This window comes from Falco naumanni, chromosome 4 (genome assembly GCF_017639655.2).
Source record: "Falco naumanni isolate bFalNau1 chromosome 4, bFalNau1.pat, whole genome shotgun sequence".
In the NCBI taxonomy this organism is placed as follows: domain Eukaryota; kingdom Metazoa; phylum Chordata; class Aves; order Falconiformes; family Falconidae; genus Falco; species Falco naumanni.
The window spans coordinates 73,965,531-73,985,226 of record NC_054057.1 but is presented as its reverse complement, the minus strand read 5'-3'; the positions used below and the strand labels follow the sequence as shown (position 1 = coordinate 73,985,226).

The 19,696-nt window shown below is 44.4% G+C and overlaps 2 protein-coding genes across 10 annotated transcripts in view; one reads left to right on the top strand and one right to left on the bottom strand.

Annotated features, from left to right (window-relative positions):
* Positions 1 to 4,963, top strand: part of NPRL3 (NPR3 like, GATOR1 complex subunit) — a 51,739-nt gene extending 46,776 nt beyond the window's left edge. For both annotated transcript variants that reach the window (XR_005827812.1, XR_005827811.1), the window contains one exon: positions 2,428 to 4,963. The gene's annotated coding sequence lies outside the window, so the exon portion shown is untranslated. The remainder of the gene's footprint in view (positions 1 to 2,427) is intronic.
* Positions 287 to 18,732, bottom strand: MPG (N-methylpurine DNA glycosylase). Of its 8 annotated transcripts, none has more exons than XM_040593652.1 (7): positions 18,611 to 18,665; positions 17,435 to 17,503; positions 16,806 to 16,961; positions 15,924 to 16,037; positions 11,266 to 11,491; positions 7,652 to 7,856; positions 287 to 818 (listed from the first exon to the last, which is right to left on the bottom strand). In XM_040593652.1, the coding sequence occupies exons 5-7, from the start codon at positions 11,485 to 11,487 to the stop codon at positions 424 to 426; spliced, it is 822 nt and encodes a 273-aa protein (XP_040449586.1). In that variant the 5' UTR covers positions 11,488 to 11,491; positions 15,924 to 16,037; positions 16,806 to 16,961; positions 17,435 to 17,503; positions 18,611 to 18,665; the 3' UTR covers positions 287 to 423. The 8 variants fall into 8 exon arrangements, with proteins under 8 accessions (XP_040449586.1, XP_040449588.1, XP_040449587.1 ...); XM_040593654.1 differs by having other exon boundaries at positions 16,806 to 16,955; XM_040593653.1 differs by having other exon boundaries at positions 16,806 to 16,883.
* Positions 18,733 to 19,696: the final 964 nt, after the last annotated feature.

Below are 19,696 nucleotides of genomic sequence, written 5' to 3'. Positions count from 1 at the left end.
CGGTCAGATCCCTCTTTCACCTCCTCCCAGCCCTTGCCCCTCCATCAGCTCCACTGCCAGGCTTCTGACTATTCCCCTGCAGCAACCAGGTGCTGGGCTCTGCTGGGGGCAGCACTGGTGGGAGGAGCGCAGCAGGTCAGAGCAGCGAGCCTTCACCACCCACCCACCTTAGTTAAGCCTGGATCTGCTGGCAAGGGAGAAAGTGGCCCTCAACATCCAAAACCAACCTCAGTTCTGACTGGGAGACCCACGCTGGGCTGCCCCACAAACATTCCACTGGGCCTTGTTCATTGTGATAAAGTACATTTATTGTTAAAAACCTCCAAGCCCCCACGGCTGCCCCAGCTGCTGCCAGGACCTAGCCTGAGGCTATCGTACAGCGCACACCTCGAGTCCTGGTCAGTGGCACACTGGCAAGGCTTGTCAGCTGCAAGGGAGGTTTCCCATTGCCACCATCTCTTTCTCCATTTTCTTGTCTACAACACTCACAAATCTATTCCCTCGTAAATAAAACCTGAGCGGTTTCTGTGCCCACTCTCCCCTGTTGCCAATACCGATCCTTGTGGTGGCTACCACGTCCTGCTCCTCTGGTAGGTCACGTCCAGGTACCATCCAGATGGCTGCATCTTGAGTCAGGTCCCTTTGGTCAAACACCTTATCAATCCCAAACGCCTGGCAGAGCTTGGAGGGCCCGTTGCACAGCTGCCAGTCCTTCAGCAGCTTTGGGAGGCCTTTCCTTGAGGCATTGCGTAGCTCTCTCATCGCATCTAAACCCTGAAGAGGTTCCAAAGAGCGAAGTAACACCGCAGCCCCTTCCCCTGCGCAGAACAAGAAGTGTGTGTTAGTACAGGGTTGTTTGTCAAGAACATCTCAGCTTGCAGCCCCCCCGCCAGCAGGAGTGCTTCAGCCCTGAGCCCGATGGAGCGGGGAATGGCCTGCAGCGCCCAACCGCAGGGTCTGTCCTTCCAGTGCTGCTCACCTGTGGTCAGCGCGCTCCCTCCCCTCTTCTCAGTGCCCAGTGTTCCCATAGCTGTGTCCTCTGCTGATCCGTGCTGACTTGCTCTTCCCCAGTACCACTTCTTAATGTTACTAAGTCTAGCTGCTGCTCCAAGGCTTGCCAGAGGGCAAGAGGTTTTTCTTATGTCAGCACAATGTTCAGGAATAAATACACATATGGTTCAGGTTTTGGCACAGCTATCCAAAGCTGCTCCCAAACCCAGTGGATTTATAATAAACTGATTACAAGAACTCCAGCTAACAAAGGAGAAGAGGAATGAGAGATGCTGCCAGCAGAAAGAGGCAGCTTGCAGAGCTAGGCTGGACAAAGACAAACCAGGGAAGGAGCTGCAGGCACTGGGAGCAGCTGCTGTCGCTGCTGCGGGAGCCCTGGCTGCAGGCACTGCCAAATCAAACACATGCCTGGAGGTGTGACAGCAGGTGGGGTGGCCGTAGCTTTGGGGAGCTGCGTGGCCACCACGGAGAGCAGTGCCAACCCCTGGGCCAGGGAGGCTCTCGCGGGATGGGGACCCAGGACAGGATGGGTCTGTGTGGCCCTGGGAGCATTGCTTCAGTGGGTAAGACCCTTCTATGACTCAAAGCGGAAAAGGTGACAGGTTGTCTTCTCAAATGGACTTGCCACCCTGTCAGGAGCCTTGGGGAACTCTAGCCCCACACAGCTGCTGTAGCCAGCTGCCCTCCCTGATTTTGGTGACAGTGAAGCAAAGACGCAGCTCTGAGCACAGACATGCCCCTGTGACAAGGGCCTCCAGCCCCAGCGGGACATACACACTTCCTCGGCATTTTCCACTGGACAGCAAAAGGAAGGTCTTCTCATGACCCGGAGTGGGTGAGGTCAGAGCCTGGTAAAGCGGGCTGTGTGCTGCCCCACACAGCACCCCTTGTGCCGGGCCGCCCACGGCATTCCTCCCCCCAGCGTCTGCGTGCTCGCTGATGCTGCTCCACAAGAATCCCCTCTCCCTCTCCAGCCTCAAACATCTGGAGCCATGCTCACGCCTGGCGAAAGCTTTTTTTGTAGGCACTGACAGATCCCTAAGGACCCGCAATTTCCAAAAATAGAATCCCTCTCATATTTTGTACAAATCCCACGCTAAATTACCCTTCTGGGCTCCCAACCTCAGCCTGTCAGCTGAGGACCCGATTTCTGGCTTTGCAAGGTGTGCCTGTTGCCCTGAACCTGCTCAGAGCCCCCCGCTGCCCTCGGTGCAGCTCGGTGAAGTCAACAGTCTTATTTCCAACAGCTGTCAGCAATCTGTTCCCAGGCACTCCCTTCTCTAAGGAAGAGGATTGATGCTAATCTGGCAGCCAAAAGCTGCTTCCCTGTACTACAGTAATTTAGAGCTCAAAGGTCATTTTAGATTTTAAGAACATGTTCCATGTCCTAATTCTGCTTTTTATCCATGCACAAAGAAACAGCCTTTGCATCGGGATGCTGCCTCACTCGCCAGAACAACTGTGGGATTCTGAGCAATCGCAATCTACACCACTTGCTTTCCTCCATCACAAATCCAAGTGGAACCTGTGGTTACACTTGAATTGTACAGAGCCCTTGGGAGTTCACGTGAAGCGAGACAAGCACTCGGAGAAACTGCAGGTGCTCCCACAGCATCAGCAGAGGCGTGCCAGGGGGTACTTGGCACTTCTGTCTCTGGCTGCTCTTTCTGCGTTTCCTCCAGGAAGTTTTCACGCTCTTCCTAGCAGTGTGTGACACAGCCACCGTGCTCTGCTCACAGTCAGCAGCCCCTGAATGTGACAGTAACACCACAAGAGCTTTGGGAAGAGGTGGCGACAGCAGGCAGGATTAGAGCGCCCGGATGCCGCGATGAGCTGCTGCCTTCTCTGCCCCCATTTTTCCCCACACCCCTGGGCTGATGTTCGGGTCCTCCTGAGCTTACTCACACATCAGAAGTTTTATTTTAACTACCAAAAAGGAGCTGAATCCTTCCAACTCAACTCCTGCAGGCCAGAATGCTTCAGCCTGCCTTCCTCCCTCTCTGCAGCCTGCAGCAGTTTGCTCTCAGGGGTTATCTGACTTGAGCATCTGCCTGACACGGACACAGCCACTGACACAGCCACAGACACGCCGTCAGTAGCGGTGCCAGTCCAGAGATGCCAAGTACCTACCTCCCATGCCCAGGAGTCACTCCATATAACGAGTAGCCTTCAGAGCTAAAAGCTGGGATCTAACAACAAGGCAGAGGCCAATTCTCTCCCTGAGCAGCTAGAAATCATAAAACAATAGGGAAGTCCCACACCCCTACTGTGCTGCTTGTGCTCCTTCCCTGGAAGGGCTCCAGCTCCCATTCTTGGAAACAGCTCCTGGCCACTGGAGAGAAGAAAATTTTCTCCTCTCTCCACCCGTCTGACTCACTGCTCATGAAACACTTCCTTCAAAGTCCTAGTCTAGGATCCAAAAGTTAGGGGGAAGTCCACACAGTGTGACTCTGGGCCTTTGTAGAGCATCACTGGGATCTTGATTTCACAAGCTATTCTTTGAGGTTTGGCAGCAAAACACACACCTTGGCAAATTCCAGAGAAACAAAGCACAGTAAAGTCAACGAAAGGCCTGACTGGCATTTACCCTCCTCCTGAAGTGAGGGAAGCCCAACGTCCCTCTTGACCATAGGGAAAGCTTTGTACTAAGATTATTGTGCTGCTCAGGATACACTGTAGGATTCATGCATGCTGAAAGACATTGGTTGTATTTTTTCTATAAATTCTTCCTCTGTCATCTATGATTTCTCAAAAAAAAAAACAAGGTAGTGATGCCCGCTGTGGCTTCAGGCAGTAGCAGCATTTGACCCACCGAAGGGAAGACCTCTCACAGTAAAATCCCACACAGTGCAGCTTTATTTCAGTGATACGCACAAACATTTCCCCTTCGTCAGTGAGAAAAACCATTTCAGCCCACCCTTCAACTCATTATGGTTTTATAAACACAAATTACAGTTAAGTGAACTCGACTGAACACGCTAACAGCCACAACTTCGTGCCCCAGCAAAGTGGCAAAACAGCAGGCTGCAGCCAAAGGGCTGCTGTCGGCAGCGTCAGGCCGAGCGGGGGATGTACTGCTGAGGACACCACCGTGGTGGCAGCTCTCCAGGTGAAGTCTGTGCTTTCCTAGCTGCTCTACCAAGCACCTCCACCAGCACAGCTCTGCTGGTGACACACCTTTTCCTATCCCCGGGAGATACTGCTGAGCCTGAGGTCTAGTATAAGCCAAATATAGAAAACAGAAGAGAAGGTTTATTCCACCTGGTGTTAGAACAGACAATGCTATGAGGTTTCATATCGAAACAAGATCTCTGAAGAGCCAGTCTCACGAGCCACATATCCCATTCTTGACAAGCTAAGCAGAGAGAAGCAAGTATGAGTGGCATATAAAGCTTTGTACATCTCATACAGGCCTCACATCCCCAACTTAAGGACCAAGAAAGCCTCAGCATAATTCAAGTCAGTGTTAAACTACTTTTTAAAAACAAAGCCTGCTGCAACAGTCCAATTCATGCTCGCCTGGTCCCAACAGTGCATGTGTCCAGGACAGCCCTGTGCAGCATCTGTGCCAAGGTGGCAGGCACAGACAACGCAGGGACAGTGCTGCACTCTGATCTCTCTCCAGTAAAAAGGCAGCTGCCTTCATTAAGCTAGCAGTTCCAATCAGCTCTACGGTCACTCAGTTCAAGAGTCTGAGAAGCAGCAGGACAGCAGTCACCGCCAGTACTTCAGAGGATATAGTGGTTCTCTGCACTGCTTGCCTTCCTCCCACAAGGATCCTGTAATTTAAGCAGCACAAGGACTTGCCTACATAACAAAACCAGGTAATCTAAGCCAGCTAAGAATTAGTTTGTGCTAACTGCAATAAACGACCTAAACCCCCACTACATCTCAGTTAAATCTACGTGCTTGTGCCAACAGTCTCCAGAAATAAATGCTTTGTTAAAAATCAGTGTATGACTGCATCGGTATTTTGATACAAACCACCTGATGGCCAAACAGACACATCTTCCAAGAGTCATTTGGAAAATCTCTAGAACTGATTTCTCCCCAAATCAACCTCACTTTTCCCCCTAATTCTCATGTCATTAGTATGACCTTTGCTAACATGCATCCAGACCAAAATTGAAATGGCTAAAGACAAATTTGTGTGTGTTTGAAGACATCAGGGAACTCCCAAAGACCTTTCCCCTTCTCCACTGCTCCCACGTGCTGCAGCAGTGCCATACGGTATTCCCAGATGTAAACCCCAACTACTCATATATAAAGTAAGTTGCTCTGCTGTCCTGAAATTTGTGTGCATGTCTAGATTTGTTCTGCTCCTTCCCTCCACCTATAGAAAGATAAAACTGGAAGAGATTCAGGGACAGATGACCAGGACTATCAAAGTTACGGACTGGCTTTGGAGCAAAAGCCTAAGGAAGGAATAACTAAGTAGACTAGAAACCTTCAGCTTGGAAGACAGCTGAGGGGAGAATATGAGAGATCCCAGGAGATCCCAGGAGGCAGAAGATAACACATGGGAATAGATGTAATCATTCCACTGCCAAAATCCAAGAGAGTGGTGGACATCACTGGCGACGTGCCCTTTGAAAAGGAAAAGCATTTAGTGTTCTCTCAGTAACCTGTGTCCACCCTTCCCAAGCAACACCTTCAGGAATATTACGTTCATATGTTTTATGGTCTCATGGTCAGTCACTCAGGTTTTCACAGCGTTCTGAGGGACACCCTGAAGTACTTGGATATTTAGCATCAAATTCCCTGCACAAAGACGATGAAAGCTGTAACATCAGAAGTTCATGCTATAAGCAGAGCGTGGCCTGTGCTACTAAGAAGGACTGAGCAATGCCACAACAGGCTTTTTTTCTTTGCCAGTATTTCCTTGTGTTTTCTATACAGGCAGAGCAAGATTCAAAACAAAGTTTTCAAGATCTGTCCCATATCCAGAGGAGGAAATGCTCTTCCCTTCTACCCAGGTGTGTAACTGCCACCTCAAAAGACTTCCCCAGTCCTTCCCTCAGACTAAACAACAGGACAGGTTTCTTCTCCATCTATGTTTAAGATGAGAAAAACATCTTGGGTACAATTCCTCCTCACATTCTTCCTTTCAAAACATCTGCACATGCGCAAATATACTGAAGGAGTAAATCCTGCTTATGTAGATGCACCTGTGACACAAAGCATGCACAACTATGCTATTTACTGCAGTCCTGACAAAGCTAGCAGTGACAGCTGGGCTTGGTGTCAGCATGGCTGAACAGGTGACAGGCTAACAGACAGAGTTTGTAACAAGAAATGCAACTAAAGCCATCACAATGGTGAGCTCTTTTAACTAATTTGTTACAAAACTAAACAAATATATAAGGGAAAATTTCCCAAAGTATAAATTTCAAAGAAATAGTCTTCGAATTCAAAGGCTAAGCATCTTTCTTTTTTAATAGAAATTATTATTCCTAATATTTCAAACACTAAGAATCCCATCCTGAATAATGAACCATTCTGCTTTCATTATCTGAAGAGATTTGGCAGAGACAATATAATGAAATTCACATGTGTTCATCCGCCAGACTCCAGACCTCCATTTAGAAAGACAAGACTCTTCCCCCGCAGCATAACCTGGCAGTTCTGCTTGGCTCCTGTCCAAAGGCCAAAACCTGAGCATTAATGGTTACTGTTACATTTGCTTTCCACTTAGGAATATACAAGCAGCAGGGATTTTTAAGCTGTACCTTTGAAATGGCTAAAAAGAAAATAAATTATTTTTGACATTTTTTTCTAACAAAACGAGTATTTATCTAAGAAATATCTGCTGCCATTTCAAGGTGTCTAATTAACCAATAGCTTTATTGCAAGGCAAATATTGTCATTTTTACAGGAAGGGAAAAAAACCCCAAATTTATAGAAGTAACACTTGCACATTAAGAGGAGCTGTGGAAGAAGAGTCTCAGGGAATTCCAGGATAATTTGATTAGGGTTGATTATCTTATCTCAAGAATAATAAATGAAGTTTGAAGCTTCTGTAAGTCTGGGTATTTTCATTTGGGGGGTGGGTTTTCTTAGTTTTAAGATACAGCAAAGCAGCTAAAACACTCCTACACTGACTCCTCGCTTAAGCTTAGGACATCTCAGGCTTTTTTTGTTTTCCCCAATATTTACAGCTTCTGAAGATAAGGGTAGGAGACACAAGAGTTTCTTGTCATGACAACAGACACCAAGATTTAAGCTGTCATTAGACGGCAAATTTACTTCTGCATCACCACTTTCAAGAAACAAAGCTCCCTGAATCACATGAGTAAGGCAGCAGCCCAGGTCAGCAAACCTGAAAGCTCCATCCTATCAGTGTTTCCTCCTGCGCCTGAAGGGCTCACACAGCTCATGGCTGGGAGCACAGCCCCACTGGGGTGGTCTCTGTGCAGCTGGAGACAGGCCCTGCTTGTAACGCTGGAAGCCAATACGCTGCCTGCCCACAGTTACACACTGTTCGCAATGGCAAAACCCGGGTCCCCAAGGAAAGGTTGTGACAGCACGTCACTGATTTCAGAGCACAGAGGGAGCCCATAAATGACTGCAATATGGCAAGCATAGCTTGAAATATCGGCCCTATGCTATAGGCATTAAACCTCTTTCAACCTTAACTTACCTTGGCTGGAAACATTCACGCAGAAATAAATCCCATAGATCTGATACACGTACAGAGTTCCTGGTTTCATGAACATTGCCGCATTTCGTTGAGTTTGCTTCCCACCTTTTGAGTGGGAAGCTTCATCTTCCCCACCCAGATAAGCTTCTGTTTCAACAATCCTCCCCCAGAGTTCTCTGCCATCAGGAAGTTTCCGAACTAAAATCTGAAAGAGAGGTCAGAGTGCATCAGTTAGCAACCCTCTGTACAAAATAACCAGAGTGCAAGAGCTGTGGAAACGAAGTCGTCAGAAAAAAAGGACTTGATAGCACTACATACTCTCCTCTCCATCTAGCAGTCCACTCTGTAAGCCAATGTGAACTTTTTCAGCTCCTACCATCCAGGCCACAGCCCAGTACAAGAAGTTCCTAGCTGTCATTCACCCCACAAAACAGCTGGCATGTCTAGATGTGGCAGTATCATAAAGAACGAGTTTATGATCCTATATAGAGTCCACAGAGTTGGCTTTATTTTCTGTATCTTTCACCCCAATCCACCAGGTTTAAGGCAAAAAAGCACCACCAATATTAACCTTGAAGCACCATGAATGTACATTCTTTAGGTCAGAAGAAATATGACAGTGGCACAAGGACTGCTACAATTAGAGAGTTGCTCTCTCCATAGAGATGCTTCAAACAAGTCCTAGCCCCTAACCATAAAGATAATCATGACCAGAGTGAGTTATCAATGCTATTTCTGGACTTTCTGCACCACAGAGAGGGACAGTGCAGGAGAGCTGGGAATTGGCTTCAGGCAGACAACAGATCTTTGTTATTACAGTGTGTTTCTTGCTGCTGGTACCTCCTTAAATAAAACAAAGCAGATGCAGGGGAAAAAAACCCATGACAGTGAAAAGATTCTCTTTAAAAAATAAAACAATCACTAAACTTCATATAAAGCTTTTTGTTGTTTGATCTGATTTCTAAACTTTTTATTTTACCTATTGTATGTTTAAAAAATACTGCAGTATAGTCTCATTTAGGCAACAGCAATCAGTTCAATTATTCTGTATTCAGCCCTTTCATGTTTGAAAACCAGCTATTAAAAAATGACCTTCAAGAAACAAAGCTTAATTCCTATGATATGTTTGTGCTGGATTGCTAATGCAGTTATTGACCCGATTCAGTATGGGTGCTCCAGAAGTCTGTTTCAAATGTTGCAACTCTGGTATAGCAGTGTTTCCCTACAGCTCTTCTCAAATTGTTGAAAACTATCAGTTTATTATTGTTATGAAAACTGCAGTGCCCTTAGAAAAGCACTGGTGTCTAGCAACTGCCTGTAAACACCCCAAAAGCACACTCACGTGGCCACATTTCTCTTTCAATACGATGAAGCGTTCATGGTTAGGTTATGATTTTTAAAAGCATGCAGGCATTTCCCCGACTCTTCAGACACAACAAATACAGTTGAAACAGTTAAAAAATGGTGATCATTCACAACACGTCACAGTAAACTGTTTATTGAGGGTTTTATTTCTCATTAAGGGTGTATCTTGGTGTTATGACAGTCCATTTTGAGAGGCCATTTACTGCGTGCATGTTTTGGGGTATTTTTTTTGTTTCCAAGAACTCCAGTATCATGTTTGAGGTAAACAATATTAATATACCAGGCACCTCCAAAATTCAGTAGAATGAAGATAATGAATGAAACCTTTAATTACCATTACTGTTATAATTAAAAAAAAATTAGAGAATAGACTGGGTCATGGGAGACTGGGGGTTATATTTTAAGGAAAATGTAAAATCAAGACAGAAATTGCCTGGCTTGTAATTCTAGGCCTGAACAGGAAAAGTATAGACCATTAGGACTAAAATATCATCTGCCCAGGGTAACTGAATGCATAAGGATGTCATTAAGACATCAAAATATCAAAATAATGCTCATTAAGACAGAAAAAAAATCCATCATTACTGGGAGACTTCAGGTATCCTCGTGTAGGCCAAGTAAATACCACAGTAGGACAGGACATAGGCTATGTTTTTTTAGACACCATCAAATGCTTTGCAGAGTGAGTAATCAGGGATCTCACAAGACTAAAGTCTCAAACTGAGAGCAAAATCCATAGTTTTCTGAAAAACAACTTTGTATCATGACCATGAAATTCGGTGTCCTTCCACAAGTATTAAGGTCCAAAAATAACCTCTCAGAGTTCTGCCTACCAGCAAAAAGGGAAAACTACATAAAGTGAGGAAGCTTGTTAGGAAGAACTTACAGAGGCAGCCAAAGGTTAAAGCTGGAAAGGCAAGCCTCTAGCAGGATGTCTATAAAGATAGCAAACACACATGACTTAATCAGAGAGAGGTTAAGACAGACCCCAAAAAAACCCCAGCAGGGTTAAAAAGCACAGCAATGGCAAGCAAGACAATATCCCTAGAATTTTTTTTTTTTTTTTTTTTAGAAAAAGCTAGACACAGCAAGACAGGCCAAAACCAACAGTTTGTGGAACAAATTCCTGAAGTTATCTAAACCAATGAGAACACAGAGAGTCTGTTCACCCTACAGACAATAAAGGTATAAAAAAAGACTCAGAGAAGATAAGACCGTAGGAGTGAAACTAAAAACACATTTTGCAATTGCATTTAGGAGATCCCTGACTGGAACTTCTAATACGGAAAACACTGGAAGAACTCCCTCCCATGGAAACAGCAGAAGACTTTTTTGAAGGACTCTCTAAGCAGAAGAGACATTTTAACTCCCCTACTCTGATTTCCAAAGGCTTTCAGCAAGGTCCAAAGATTCCTCAAAGTTTCAGTAAGGGAGAAGGTCTTTTTGTGAACAAGCAATGGCTTGAAAACTCAGAAACAAAAGATAGGAAAAGCAGGTTTTGGAGTGAAGACAGCTTAACCGTGGGACTGTGGAATCCTAGATGTCTCCACACACACTAGGACCTGTTCTGCCCTGTGTATTTGTGTTAATAACCTCAGAAAAGTGATCATTAGAGAGCTCACCATGTGTACTGACAATATCAAGTTATTCAGAACAGAAAAAAATACAAGCAGGCAGTATGTCATACAGCTTTCAAAACATATGGGACAGCATACAAGAAAGTACCAAGCAGTCTGCTAAACTTGCAGAAGAATTAAATACTCGAGTACACTATGATACTGGTCAAGAAAGGCCAAGGGCCTGCCCCACTGTTAGCATCACAAGACAGTAAATGGAGGCAGAGGAGATGCTGCTGACTGCAGAGCATTACTTCCCACTGGGATAAGCAAGAGCCAAAACCAAATACAGGCATACCTGAAGAGAAAATAATGGGCCTTGAAAGAACCTTCACGCCACAAACATCAAAGTATATTTCAGTAGACCAGAAAAAAGGGAGAAAAACTCCACAAAATACTAATTCTGAAATGTGACAGTAAACTAAATATGAAAAATTACTCCTCTGACTTCATCCAAAATAGATTTGGCTACTAGTCTTTAAATTCCACTGCACTTAACAAGAGAAGGAATGAGAGCTGTATTCCTAAAATAGCAAAGCCCTGGAGTCAAATGGCAAAAAAGAATTTCATCCTTTTACACTAGGTTATTAGCTAGCACATGCTCCAGTACAGTAATGTCAGTTTACATCTTACCTGTCCCAGAAAAGACTTGGCCAGACTAATACAGGGCTGGTTGAAGAAATCTGCTTCTAGTCGGGAAGTATTTTTTTTCTCTATTGCAAAGTATTTGCTGCTTTTTGGAGAAGAATCCCCATCAGGCGTAGCATTCAGGTTCTCCAAGGCATCAAATGGAGGGAAGCTGGAGTTGCTTTGGAGAGCACTTAATTGAGCCAACAGCTTTCTTTTTCTTGGCATCGTTCTAGAAAATTGATATAAACGTAATTAGTAATATAAAGCTTATTTGAAAGTAATGAATTCCCACAAACTCTTTGGGTGGTTTTGGTTTTTTTGGGTTTTTTTGGTTTTTTTTACACATCTCTCCACAACAAGGAGTCTGAAAGCTATCTAATTGGACAACCTAGGCAAACTACAGAAGCAGGTGACACATATGGTTGTGTCTACATCAGGCTGGGAAAATATTGGGCTTTACTGATAAGCAAACAGAAAACTACAGTTTGAGCATTCATCTTTTAAGGACTGCAGATAAAAATCAACTCTGCTCCACTGAGCGGTAAAAGTAACTTTGCTCTTAGGTTTGGAAATTCAAAAACTGAAAACAAAGATGAACTAGTCCTATACACCTTTTACCTAGAACTAACGTAATCTGTTGAGCAGCCAGGGGGAAAAAAAAATAAAAAAAAAAAAGGAAACAACCATCTCAAAAACTGTGCTGGCTCAAAAAGGCCACAGAAGTCATATATTGATTAACTTAAACAGTAATGTAACTGGATGAGAATCTAAAACTCCACAGGACACAGAACATTGGAGTTGGGAGATGCCCTGTTTAGAGTCACAGTGACAAACTTGTTTATCGTGCTCTAGAAATGTTTACGCTGGAATCTCCATAAAATAAGCTTTAAATTCAACCTACCAGAAAGATGAAGAATAGCCTGTTCCAGTCAACGGTTATGTATTTTAGATAACTATGCAACCTGCGATTGTTCTTCTATGTTTGTCACCAATTTACCATGTGAGCTTCAAAAAGTTAATGTTTCTGTGCCGCAGCCCTTATACCTGTCAAACAGGAACAAACTTATTCACTGTATAAAGCACTCTGAAATAGGCTAAGAGATCTTGGAGGCGGAGATCATACCACTAGCAGTGCATCATTAGCTTGAACTCAAGAACAATTTGCAGTTTTCTATTGGTCTAGCAAAAGACCATCTCCCAGCTGGAGCACTGCTGGAGATGCTTTTTTTATACAAAAGGCTATGAAAACATTGGCCAAATGTACTTTACCTATACTGAATACCTGAAAACCTGAACCAGACTTTTAAAATTCACCCATTGGCACTACATTTGGAAAGTGCCAGCTGCAAAAAAAGGGCTCTTAGGAGAATGCAAAGACAACAGGTTTTAGAAGACACCTCATCAGTTCTGAAATCCAACAACATGTAGATATAAGAGAAAAACCCAAAGGTTCAATACCATACACAATTAGAAACACAGAAAGAATCCTGTATATAGCTGAACCTGCAGGGGAAGTATACACATAATTAATCAGCTTTTGCCACTCATTTTTTACCAGATCATCAGCTTTTAAAAATGACTGCAAAAACTTCCACCACCACAAACAATCCTTATCTTGCTCTGACACTTCTTACAAAAGAAGATCCACCAGCAATAGTTTCTTTGAACTACACTGAAACAAATTCAGCATTGCTACACTCTGAATCACAAGTGCCAATTCCCCAACAGTGTTACATTTCACTTCAGAAGAATCCAGACACAAACATATAAAAATAGGCAGCAAAAAACCTCACATTGGCACGACTGGCAGAGAGGCGGGATGTTCTTACTTTTTTTCTAAACATCTAACTACCTATTGCAATAATTCAGCGATGTCAGAGACTTGCCATAGAATAGCCAGCTCCATGCCAGGTATTCTGCTCTGAACTGTGGCTTTTTTCCTATTAGAAATTCTTAAAAATTTTGATGGAAGTCGCCAGCCTGCCTCAGACAAAACTGCCTGGCAGCCTTTGCAAATGAGAGGCCTGTCTAGGAGAAAGGGTGAGAATAAGAAAAACGGTTGCAGGAAGGAAGGGATGGAGGAGGAACACTTCTCCATACCAGACTGGCCCTCTAAAAGACTCAGTCAAGGGAATGCTTCACACTGAAGACAGTACCTCCCAATTTCTCTGACAGTATTAACTGGAACTTCCAGTTCACCAGTCACACATAAAGACATGCTGAAAACATGGCCAATTTGAGTAGAGCATTAACTCATTTGGTAATTTGTGCTCTTATGGAATGCGACATCAGAAACAAGATCTAAGTTGCCTGGCATCTACTGCATTTTCAATTAAGCAATTCTTAAAAGCTGAAAGTGCGCTCATGTAAATGTTATACTGGCAGCCTCTGGGCACTTGTAATTTCATTGCTATGGGCTAATGCTAGACAGATCTCAGCATCTTCAACTGTCATTAGAAAGAGCAGTAGGAAACTGCCTTACAGTCATGAGAAATCGGTCACATACAGAAACGTGATTGCTTTAAAAAGCAAAGACACAGAACGACGGGACTGCAATACATCTTAGAAATGCAGAAAAATCCCAGTCTACCCTTTGTCTCCCTGCTTGATCATACCAAGATATGAAACATAAAATTCCATGCCCCAAAGCCTATCAACACTTTCTATAAAGGATGTTGTTGGTATACACAAATCCCTTCTTGCCTATGAAAAAGCACACTGCAGAAGATAGCACATACCAAGTACCCAAGCCCTGTGTGTCTGGGAAGCAAGAGACACGATCTCTTCATGTGTAAGTTACAAACTCTGCGACTCTGCATTCCTAGCTAAATTTTCTTGCTTGTATAGTAAACAAGTTCTACTTCGGTGCCTCAAATAAGAATCAGCTGTGGGTTTAATCGCTTTTTACTAATCCTGTTTTGACCAAACTAGCTACAAGTTGTTAAACATGTGTATACACATGCACCAAAATAAGCCTGGAAGTCAGAAAAGAAAGGTCAAGAGTTGACAAAGCCTTTTCACAAGTGCCTAAAGTGTTCAGGGCTGCTGGGCTAGTCTCAGGCAAGTGTTTAGGGACCCTGCAAGCCAGAATTAGAAAGACATTGAAAATCTGTATAAAATACAGCCACGTGGCACAACACAGGCTGCTTTAATCCTACCAATAAGACTGCATTTGTAGGTATTTCCTTAGGCATTTAATGAGCTTTCACTAAAATGAGGTAAAAGAAAAAAAAAAGTCCCACTAGTAAATTGCCTGTACTTGTGGCTCAAAGGTCCAGGTACCTGCAGCTGCAAGGTCTTCCTCACGCACATGTATCTTTCTGATAGCATAATGAAGAAGCGTACATGAGAACAAATTGCCACTTCTGGAGAGACAATCCCTCATTCCAATTCCCAGTTATATGGATTTTATGTGGGAATATATGAATGGTCAGCGCTGGGTCAGACTAAAGGACACTACTCCCTGTATCCTGCTCTCCGGCACAGGTCAAAAGCAGGAAGCCTAAGGAAGGACAGAATAAGCACGCAGTGCATTTCCGCACATCCTTCATGTCTTTAGACCAGAACCTCCTGAATCAGGCACCGTTTCTGTGTACTTAGTCACGGTGAGCTTATGCAGTCTTCCCTGAGCCTGTGTGAAACTATCCAAACAGATTTTACTGATCAAGAAAGCTCCACAGAATTAGTCATTACAGCTCCAAGGAGTCACTCATTTTGTGTGTGAAATTAGGACTGCTCCCCACCCACATGAATCAGTTTACATTTGCAATTCACCACCCTCAGCCCTCTTCTTTACCACCTCAAATAAGGTAAAGCCAGCTGAAAACATTGTTTTTCCACGTCATTTACAAAACATCCCTGGGGTACCCCAATGGTGACCTCCAGCCACCATGAGAGCTACTCATTTACTCACATCCTCTTTCTTATCTTTGCACCAACTGTTTATTTATGACAGGGAACTCCATTATTATGTCAAGGGCTACTCAGGTGAGGGCTCCTGTTTGAAACCTTCCTGAAATCTGAGTACAGACTGTAAGCCAGACTTCTCAACACGCTTATCTAGATTCACCTTCAGATAATTCCAACAGTTTTTGAAGGCATAACTTTCCATTACAAAAGTCATGTTGGCTTTTCCCTACTATATAATATTTATGCAGGTGTCCAGTAATTCTACCTTGCTGTATTTTCTACTCATTCAGTTGGCGGTGGTCAAAGTTTCAGGTCTGAGGTCTACAGGTTTCCCCTAGAACCCTCTTTAAAAAGTAGTGACACATTTGCTGGTGAGACCATCATTAGCAGCACTGTCCCTGGGGGCTTCATCTGATTTGGCAACTTATTCCGGCCTGTGGTCTATTTGTTCCATAACCTCTTACACAGACACTTAATTTTAAGCCAGATCCTTCAATGAGTTCTCAGCAAGAAGGATTTCCTGTCTAACCTAATCTATTAGTAACCAGAAGTAAGTTAATTACATATAGCTTCCCGGACAACAGTGAGAAGCAGGACAAAAAAAAAACCACCTGCTTGAAAGAAAAGTGCAAGCAGGAGCCAATACAGCATAACTATAAATATTAAGTCAATTTCTCCACAGACAGACTTTGATGCTACATGCAATCCCACTAATACCTCAGAAGTATGGCAAAATGAATGGGTTTGTTCACCTTAGAGTGCTGGGGATGTCATTTCCTGCAAGACATCATTCTTGCAATTCCAGTCCTTGCTCCTACTGCCTACTGAACATCTTGAGCCTTCTGGAAAGAAGCTTCCTCATCCTTCTGTAAAGAACAAGGAAGATAACATGAGCAAGAGTGATGAAAAGTCATTAAAAACTCAAAAAGCCTTCACAGCAAAACTGTGCTCTATTTCAGTTGACTCTCTTAAACCACTTTGTTTTGTTCTGTTTTTTCTCTCCCCAACATTCTAGCTCCTATTTTTAACTGAGTGCCAAACTTGCATATTAAAATGAAAACAAACAAGTTAAATAGACTACTAACAATGGATGTTAGCTAGCTCAGCCTCCTGAGATGCAAGTTAACCAAGCCAGCATTTACAGCAGCCACAAACACTGATCAGGAAATGGACACAAGGATTCAAAATCATCTCCAGTTCAGATTTTTTTCTTTATGTCTACATTACTTGTAGCAAATGTATGTTGGGTATATTTGCCTAATCATCCAAGAGCTCTAAGTCTTACTATTTTCCACCTATATGAGAGCAGCGAGAACACTCCTGATTTGTGAAGTATATCAAAAGAGCTATAAGGAGATACAGAACTAGTTACAACTAAAGTCTTAGGTAGCAGTCTTATAAAATGACTAGGAAACATGTTCCTTCCCCAAATCTTAACACTGCATGAGAAATAATTTAGTTCTGGCATGGGGATTGGACTCAATGACGAAAGATGTTTCACCAAAGCCTTTGTTAATGCACTGACAAAAAGGAAAACTGGTCTCAAACATCCCCCTTCTGAGTTCCTCCTGCAGTACCAGTAACTCAAAAGACTAGGAAGAAATACACAAATAGCAAAGATGCAAAGACTTAACCTGCAAATGATCCTGGAGCTGCTCCCCACATGAGCATGGAAGCAGAGGGTTCTCACACCTCCTCCTGAGAAGTCAGCCCTAGATTCAGAAAAAGAAACTGCTCCACATCCAGTTTCACAAAGGTGGACTACATGAAGTCCTATCAGAAGTCTTTGACTTAAAGAGAGCAAGAGAACAGATTATTGCAGGCCAAGCTACACAAAGGCAGGCCTTAGCATTCATGCTCTGCACAAACAACGTGAGTGCTCCAAAACCATGTGTAGGGAATCACAGCCACACTGTAATCAGTCATGAGACAGGCTCAGGAACAGCTAAGGTGCTGCTGCAGGTGATGAAATTGGGACTGATTCAATGCACATGCTATGAGCCTTACTTCTTAGCAAGGTCCCTTTCTTCTATTCTCAACCAGAGGAGAGGCTTGTCCTACATTTAGTGATTCAGAATTAATCTGCACAGTATATCCTTGTTACAGAGAAACTATTCGTGTGTACTTCGCATTCCATTACCAGACACTGTTAAACAGTTATAGTAAGAAAACAGAACAAGGGATCAAAGCCTCAACAGATGACAGTCTGCAAAGATAACGAGTGTAAACCCAGGTGAAGACAAATAGCTGATGAGATACCCACCATGAAAGTGGTGGCCAACTTCGAAACACTAGAACAAAGCCTTCAGGCCCTATATAAACAAAGAAGAATCTGAGGAGAAAGGATGATTTCCCCACACTGCTTAGGATAATATGCTGTATATGACAATAGCTTGCTAATGGCAAGTGAGACAAAACACTTATGATGTAACAGGGGAACAAAAGCTAAAGTCTCTTCTACAAAAAAATACTTCCAGGAAACCAGCAAACCACTGCTGCCTTGTAGAGGCTGTGGAAATCTGAGTCAGACACTGATTTGAACTGTTAGAGTACAAAGGCGCTCCAGTCATGCCACTGCAGCCTTGTTTCTAAGATGGCAATCTTATTTAGAAAAGCCTCGGGGGTTTTTTTTCAAAACAGGTTTTTTTAGCACATCTCTATAGTCTGGCTATTTTTCTTCCTTACAGGGTCCCAACCATACCATTTCTGTGACACATCTGGACAACAGCTGCTCTTTGAGAGCTTCACTGCAAAACCACCCTTCTCCCAAGACCTCTCCAGTATGTATTACCAATTTTGTAAGCTGTTTAGTTAGTTATGTACGAAAATAGCAAAGGAAGCTTTCTGCAGAAGTGGCACGAGAGCTAGGAAACCACAGTGCAACCTTATTTGAAGTGCATTTGTACACCTTATTTAATCAGCTGATTGCATGCCTCTTTCCATCCCCTCGTAGTCAGAAAATGGGGATGTTACCTTTTCCTTAGTTCATTCCATAGTCTTTACAATATCTTTGACTCACAACATATATAAAACAGTTACTGCAGTGTTAGAACAGGTCATCTCCACATGCAGGCAACAACTAGGGCTGACAGCCGTGAGGGAAATGCAGGCCCCCTCAGAGCTTTTCCCACTAGGAAGCATGTAGCAGAAATTCTGCTCTTAACTGGTTAACCTGGCGCTAAACAGAGCCTACGAGTAAATTATTTTTACACAGTAATTAACACGCTCGTGTCTTTTCAAGCCAGTCAGGCCTCCGAGAGGCGGCGGCCTCCGGCACCGCTCGCTACGCGCCGCTAGGCCCGGCCGGCCTTGCGGAGCGCGGCGAGCGGTGCCGGAGGCCGCCGCCACCGGGTCTGTGCCCCGGAGGCCGCCATTTGCAGCCGGAGCTCCCTCACGCCGCCCCGGCCCAGCGCCCGCCCCGGCCCCGCCACACACGCACCTGCCGGGGCCTCCCCGCGCCGCCGCCGGCCGCTTTCCTGCCCAGGCCGCAGCCGCCGCGGGGGGGCGCGGGCAGACGCTGCCCGGAGGCCCGGCGGAAGCCGGGAGCTCGCCTGTGGGGCGGGCCCGGCGCGGCGGGAGGGGAGGCGGGCCTGAAGTGCCGGGAGAGGTGCGGGGCGGCTGGAGAGGGGGTGGAGGTTGTGCCTTTCCCTGAGGCCTCGCTCTGTAGATGGCGGCGGGCCGCAGGCAGATGGGTTTACAGCCTTTTCTCTCTGCTCGTACCTCCTGCTTGCTGGATCGCAGATCCTCCGGAGGCTGCCTTTGAACTCTCCTTCGTTGTCAGCATCCACTCCGTGCTCCTTGCTGTTTCATATTAACCATCTTCTGAAAAAAATACACATTCCGATGAATACAAATGGTCACAAGCTGGCTCTGTAGAGAGCTGCGTTAATTATCCCCTCCGTTCCCTGAGTAACAAATACCTGGCCTGAAGAAAAAAATACTCTGCTTCAGCTTTTAACCAGATGGTATGGTCCAAAAACAGTTTACCTCACAACTTTCTGTAGACATGCAGTGAGGGCTGTTGATTCATAAACAAGCAGTTGGACAAAAGGTATGAGGGAAAATGTGATGGATTGGAATGGATTTATTCCCTTTTGCATACTAAAATACCGATTCCATGCTAGCACTAGCTAGGACAGCAGCAGCTGGGAGCCAGTGATGCAGAGAAAGAGCACTTGGTGTGCCCCCCATTCGTGAATTTGCAAAGATGAAGGATAAATGACTAACATTTATCAGTGACATCAACAGCTTTGGGGGTGCAGCCAAGTGTACGAGTGTTCTTATGGAGGCAGAAACGAGATCAACAGTCCAGTGGTAAGCTTGAATGTGAGTAAGCCATATAAAAAGCTTTGACATTCCTGTAAATCCTGACTCAAATCCAGAATTTCTAATTTTTACTCTTCCTGTTTAAGAAGATGTTAAAAAAACCCCAAACCAGCCATGAATGGAGCAAATTCAGTGTCTGTTACATGATACTCATTCTTTTTGCCCATGAAGAAACAGCTAAGGTACTTTGGAACCCAAA